Here is a 6,868-nt window from a genome sequence, read left to right as displayed (position 1 = left end):
TATATATATATATATCTGGGAGGTTGTCATCTTGGAGGGTTCCAGCCAGAATGGAAGAAGCACATAAAATCCCCACAAGGAGTATGCACAGTGAGCTTGGTTTAGGATGGGGCTCCTTGTGATATAATCCTCTAGTGGCCCCTCAGTGGTTCTAAGGAGCCCGCAGGGGTGCTCTGCAGACAACTGATGCCATCTGAAGTCCCGGATGTGGAGCAGGCATCATATGTTATCAGTTCAATACTTCACCCCTCACCTCGCCTCTTCCACACCCCAGTTCTGCCTTTATCATCCTATAAAACACCTGCTACAGCACTTCCCCAAGTGGGTTTCCTGGCACTGATGGATGTTCTGGGCAAAAGTTTTCCATAGCAAGGTAAATGGAGGAGGCACTGCGTACAACAACGTCAGATAGGAGTCTTTGCTGCAGGACTTTCCAGAAGCTTTAATATGTTTGTATGACTTATAGTCCAGTTACTTAACCACAATCATCATTCATTTCTGTGCCTCTTTGATTTTCTGAGTTCTCCTTTCTTCTGAGGACTTAAAAGACAAAGTCCCAGCTGTTCGTTGCAGTGTGCGGCCCAGAGACAGAGGGGTGACTTCAGCGCTCAGGGGGCTGCAGGTGGGGCTGGATGTCCATCAGTGCCACGGACCTTGTGGCTTCCTCTCCCTTCAAGAACATTTGTAGAAGGAGGCAGAATTAGGGGCGGGGGTTAGGCACAGGCTTCTGGGGAGTACACTGATTAGTCGGTCTGGGGGATGGGGAATCCTTGCGGGGAAGCTGCTGGTCACTGGCGTTCTCAGAGGTGGGATGGTGGCATCCGGTACAGCTCTCTTTCTTCCAGAATTTTCCCAAACAGATTGGCTGCCTCCAGGGCACAGCCCCAGTGAATCGTGAGCCCGTAGCCTCCATGGCCGTAGTTGTGGATGACCTGGGAGAGGCAAGAGAAAAGGTAACCAGGTCCAAGACGGGCCGCAGAAGGGGTCAAAGAAGCTTTATGGCTTGGGACACTCGGGAGCTTCTGAAGAACCCCGGGCAAAGCCAGATGCCAGGAGCTGCTCTTGGCAATTGGGTGGACACTGGGCCCCTGGAAATCATTTGCACATCTGGAGGACAACAGCTGGTCTCCTGCCTTCTGATTCCAGAAGGGCCTGCTTCCCACACTCGGCACGGGGAAATTGGAGTCACATCTAGACCTTGAGGTCGGAGATTTTTCTCCACATATGAAGTTCCCTAAATCACCATCCTCATTCCCATCTCACTCAGGACTGATGAAGCCTCTGTGATGATAAACAAACCTCTACCTATGAGGAGGAAGAACAATTAGGGACTCTGGATTGTGGCCTCTGGATGGTGTGGTAACGCATCCCGGCAGCCCAAGCGAGACCTCACGGCCTTTGCCAGAACTAAAGCCATCAGTAGGAAATTAAACTCCATGTGTGACTCTCCCTCCACATATGCACACAAAAACCTTCATGTGTACACACACGTGCACACACCTCCACACACACACACACACAACTTTCTATACACACATGACCTCTAAATCCATATGTGTAACTCTCTATATATACACACACATGACCTCTGTATGCACATATCCCAATCCTTCTATACATGTACAACCCTTACACACACACACACACACACATACACACACACATACACACACAGTATACTTGAATAAGAGAGGAAGCATGACTCTTTGGGGGTGCACCCAGCCACCACCTACTCGGGTCAGACCCTTCAGCCCAGGACAACCCTCCTAGCTTCCACAAGCCCAGTCCCTACCCCGTAAGAGGAGACCCCACAGAGCTGGTGAAGTAGCCACAAAATGGACCTCTGGGAAACAGCTCTGGAGCCAAGTTCAAAGCCAATCCCAGGCCTGCCTCTCACCAGGGTTTGACTCAGGCAAGTAGTTTCACCTTGCAAAATTCTGGTTTCCTCATGTGAGGCCTGAGGAGAACTGTCCCTACCCCAGAGAGCTGCACGGACAGTCAATAGGGTCAGTCATGTCTTGGATTTGCTGCGGGACAAAAGCCTGCTGCCTGTCAGAAAAGTATCCACTTTCCTTCTACTCAATGGCAGACTTTAGCAAACCAGGTGTTGCCCTCTGTATAACCTTGTCCAGATCTTTTACCATCATCTAGCCTCAGTTTCCCTGTTTGTAGAGAGGACATTAGCTACCGCAGCCCCTGCCCTTAGGCTGTGTGGAAATTTCCCTGGAAATGGCAGAGTCACCTTGGGAGTCCGCGAGGGCAGTGCTTCCCTTGCCGGGAGAACATACCTCAGCGTTTGCAGATCCAACACGAAGCTGTTCCCTTTCCAGTCGAAGCTGGGGACGCATCGGCCGGAAGCCAGTATATTCACCAGCAATTCTTGCATTCTGGAAAGGAAAATGCAGGCAACTCATCCCTGGACTTCTTTTCCTGTTGCCATTTTTAGGTGGTAGCAGGCTAGCTTTCATACTCTCATTACAATCTGCACCAACCCCATCAGGGTCACCCTAATTAATCACTGCTGCCATCATCACCATGTCCACCGACTACCACATTCATTACCATCATGGCGAACACCTCGCGCCGATTCTGTCAACCACTCTGTCCACATGAGCCACCACCATCATCACCACCATCGCCATCACCATCAACTGCTGCCATGGTATTACTGACAGTCACCACCTTGTCACCATCGTCCTCGGTACACTTTCACCACTATTCACACCAACCTCTGCCTCCATCCCAGCCTCATCACCATCACTATGCTCATCACCACAGTGGGAAAAGATGAAAATTGAGATTTCTGCTACGACTACATCACCTTGCAAAGACAGGTAAGCTGTTTTGGAGATGGCACCTCAAGAAGGAACAATTCTTAGCTATCCCCAGTTAGATCGCATTAACCCTAAGAAAGGATTTCTTTGTGGTATTTTTTTTTTCTTTTTTGAGACAGGGTCTTACTATACAGTTCAGGCGGGCCTTGAGCTCACTTTGTACCCCAGGCTGACCTCAAACTTGCAATGATCCTCCTGCCTCAGCCTCCCAAGTGCTGGGATTACAGGCGTGCGCCACTACGCCCAGCAAGAAAGGATTTCTTGGTACATGGTCAAATTCTCGTGCATTCCATGCTGTCTTGCTGGAATTAATTTGCCCACTGATCCCAGTGGTGGTATCTTCCCATCCTCCAGGGGTTCATGATCAAGCTGCTGGGTCACCAGTCTGGACCCTTGTTCCCCTCTGCACCTTACCTTCACCGTGGGCTCTAGTCTGCAGCAACCTTTCCAAATGGTGTTGTGGTCCTGGGTACTGTTTATCTCACTCCAGTTCCCCAGCTGGCAGATGCCTCCGAGAGTAACCATCTGCATCCTGGATAAAAATGAGCAGGGCCAAGGACAAGGGAGTCTTTGAGGTGAACGATGGTCATCACCACTCTCTCCCTCGCTAACCTTTCCCACACCATCTCCACTAAGTCATCCCACTGTCGACGTCACCATTCTGCTAATGCTGCTGTTGTCACCACCTCAACCGCCATTGTCATCACCCTCAACCCCACTCCCATTCTGTCCCCACCATCTGGAGCATCGTCTTCACTACTACTAATGACTCATGTCATCAGCATCAACTCCGTGCACCTTCACCTCCACTGTTACCGTCACCGCTGATATGGTCATCTCCACCACACCATTAACCTCACCGCTGAGGCAGTCATCGCAGACACGTCATTAACACTGCGTCTGAGGTTGTCATCTCTGCCACACTGTTACCGTCATCAATAGCGTCATCTCCACCAGTACCACCCATCATTCCCACTCCCAGTCAGGACCACTGACAGCGCTGATCTCCTCACCGCCGCCCCCCACATCACCTGCATCAGCATCACCGCTTTCCATCCTTCTGCCGGTCAGCACCCATCAGAGTTGTCTTCCCCATCAAAAACAATATGATCTACTACAGCAGTTCCACTGCCAGCAATGTCGTCATCCCGTCAGTACTGCCACTGTCTCCCTCACATCATCCCTTCCACCAGGATCGTTACTGTCACCATCAACCCCAGTCACCATTCCCACTCTCACTCCCATTATGCTCACTTACACCACTTCTGGTGTCACTGCCATCACATTTGTCCTCACCTCACCACTACTGCCGTCCAAAAGAATATTTAAGATAGACACCAATCAGGGCTGAGTCCTACCTTCCCAGGGATTTAATTGTCCAGACTCTGGGAGTTACAAAACACTGGGAGGACATAACAGCAGACACTAAGCAAGCAGGCAGCAGGAGCTTAAAGAGGCACTAAAGGGCCTCTCTTCTGCCCTAGAGAAATCAGGTTTTACCCTGGGATGATGTATGGAGACGTGTAGATGCCACTCTTGGGATCGTGGGTGAGAATGAAGTGCTTTATCCAGGGAGCATTCACCTGTTGATTCGGGACAGAGAAGTCTTGTCAGGGTGGCTAGATGAATAGGCTGCCCTTGACCTTGCTCCCCTGTGATCAAAAGTACTAACAAGAGAGGCAAGGTCAATTCCTCGGCCCTCTCATGACCTCTCTGGCCCAAGAGTGTGCCTGATGACTTGCCTGTTGCAGGAAGACCCACCCTGATGGAGAGCTACCCCTGCTTCCTGAAGCACTGCACATCCTCAGCCCTGTGTCCCTAGAAGAGCCTAGAGAGCACACACAGGTAAACGTATACATACACTAGCTCCCATCAGTACCACACAGGCCCGCCCGCACACCTATGAGTGCACACGTGCACACTCACATAAGCACATGCACACATACATACCCACAAATAGCCATGCACTTACACACACATAGAGTGAGAGGAGCACGGGATGATGGTCACAGCCCCAGCCTCTTAAGCCAGGTTGCCTGGTTTCTAATCCCAGCTCCACCATGTTCTACCGTGTGAATTTGTGTATGTTACTTGACCCCTCTGTGCCTCGCATTCTCCCTCTGTAAGGTGGCAGTGGCATTATGATAGTACACATCTCAAAGGGGGGGGTAAATTAATTAGCACAATCAAGTGCATAAGTCTATTCCTGGCACTTAGTGAAGTCCTGAAATGGTTGCTATTTTTATTACAATACAGACATATGCAACAGCTCCTACCTAGGTACGCATATAGCCACACATGCTTTGATTTTAAGAAGAAATCCCAGTGGTGCTACAGGCTTATCATCCCAGCACTCTGAAAGGCTGAGGCAGGAGGGTCACAAGTTTGAGCCCACCCTGAGCAACTTAGCAACTTAGCAACACCCTCTCTCATAATGGCCCTGGGTTCAATCTTGAGAATAGCCAAAAAAGAAAAGGGGAAACAAGAAAAAAGGAGAAGGAAAAGGAGGAGGAAGGGAGCGGACAGGAGCAGGAATCGGGACAAAAGCAAATCCCAAAGAATGCTTGGGACGGCAGAGCAGTTTGCTTCTTGCTTCTTAATGTGTCAATCCCCCAAAGTACGGGGTTGCTCTAGTGCATATCCCCAAATGGTCCACTGGAGAGAAACCAGCACGCACAACAATCTTCCTATTGACGGAAGCTGGAGAGCTCAGCCCACACTCACCTTAATGATCTGCCCCCGGCCCGGCTGCAGCAGTGGGTCTGGCTGCAGTGCCCCAGCCCACACCCCCGTGCAGTTGATAATCACATCCACCCCTCCTCTGGCCACCTGGAAGCAACCAACAGAGAAAAGGCGTGGGAAGTAGTGTCTCCTCTTTTCTCCCTGCTCCTACTCCATGGCTGTCTACTCCCTATGGAACAGAGGCTAGGGGGCCCAGTGAGGAAACCAGAAGAGAGATTGGTTCCAAATTTCCGCTGTCATTTCCCCAATGTGTGACCAGACATGTCCCTTTACCTCCATGGGATGCAGCTGCCCGGTTATAGAAGAGGGCAGGAAATGCCTGCTCACGAGCTGCTATGAGGGTCTCAGGCAACTCTGGGTATAAAAGCAAGTATTCTGGATGGGGAGACCTGGGAACCTGAAGAATCCAGAAAGAAAGCCAAGATGGTTCTCTTCCTCCTTCTGACCTTTTTTCATTCCATTCCTTGGCCTTTGTTATGGTTTGTGTCTGGGTGTCCCCCCAAAGCCTCATGCAGTCATGGGGCAGGCTTTTGGAGTTTGATTGATTATGGGTGTGAGAGCTACACCCGCCCTGGGGTGGATAGTTTGCATATGTAAGGGAGAGGAAGAGGCTGCTTGCCACCATTCCTCCCTTTTGTGCTTGATGCGTTGGCTGTGTTCTGCTGCCATGAGTTGTAGCCCTCTGCCATGTGCCACTCTGTGCTGTAACCTGCCAAGTGTGGACTGAAACCTCCATAAACTGTGAGCTAAATAAACCTTTCCTTCCTAAATTTTGGGCATAGGATATTTTGTCCCAGCAATGAGAGAAAAGTAACCAAGACCGCCTTCTACCAAGACATTAGTAGAAGGTTTGCTGGAAGCCCCAGCTCTGTCCAAGTCAGGGACACTTGTTAACCAATGATGCAATGTGATGAGCCCCACCCCAACCTGCCCAGCCCATCCTGGTCACAATGACTCCCCTCCCAGGCCGACCCAGGATGCACAGTTGCAATGAAATATATGCTGTTCTGTAGCCTGGTGTTTCACAAGTTGGCTTGTGTTGGACTTAGCCATGGATCTCAAATGTCCAGCAGGACCAACCCAGCACAGGCAGGTCCTCACCACGTAATACAAGGGGCTACATGAGTGCTGGGGGCGAATGACGTCATACAGTCAAGGTCTTGGTACACAGCTCATTGCTTGATGGTGGCAGCTGGTCCCATCTTTATTCATGACAATGGGGTGACTCTGTTCACTGTCCCAGCTCAGGGCCTGGACTTTGCAGAGACATCAAGCCAGATGTCAGTAAGAAG

General features: G+C 50.6%; 1 protein-coding gene across 1 annotated transcript in view; it reads right to left on the bottom strand.

Moving 5' to 3' along the window:
- Window positions 1-422: 422 nt before the first annotated feature.
- Dao (D-amino-acid oxidase) overlaps window positions 423-6,868 on the bottom strand; it is a 31,648-nt gene continuing 25,202 nt past the window's right edge. Inside the window, exons 7-11 of the mRNA XM_005396478.2 lie at window positions 5,559-5,663; window positions 4,335-4,417; window positions 3,249-3,366; window positions 2,289-2,387; window positions 423-932 (exon numbers count right to left, since the gene is read on the bottom strand). Of these exons, the coding sequence (XP_005396535.1) occupies window positions 801-932; window positions 2,289-2,387; window positions 3,249-3,366; window positions 4,335-4,417; window positions 5,559-5,663 (537 nt within the window). The 3' untranslated portion in view covers window positions 423-800. The remainder of the gene's footprint in view (window positions 933-2,288; window positions 2,388-3,248; window positions 3,367-4,334; window positions 4,418-5,558; window positions 5,664-6,868) is intronic.

Source organism: Chinchilla lanigera, unplaced genomic scaffold (genome assembly GCF_000276665.1).
Source record: "Chinchilla lanigera isolate Chin_1 unplaced genomic scaffold, ChiLan1.0 scaffold00054, whole genome shotgun sequence".
NCBI classification, from domain to species: Eukaryota; Metazoa; Chordata; class Mammalia; order Rodentia; family Chinchillidae; genus Chinchilla; species Chinchilla lanigera.
The sequence above is the reverse complement of the archived record's forward strand: the minus strand, read 5'-3'. Positions and strand labels throughout refer to the sequence as shown.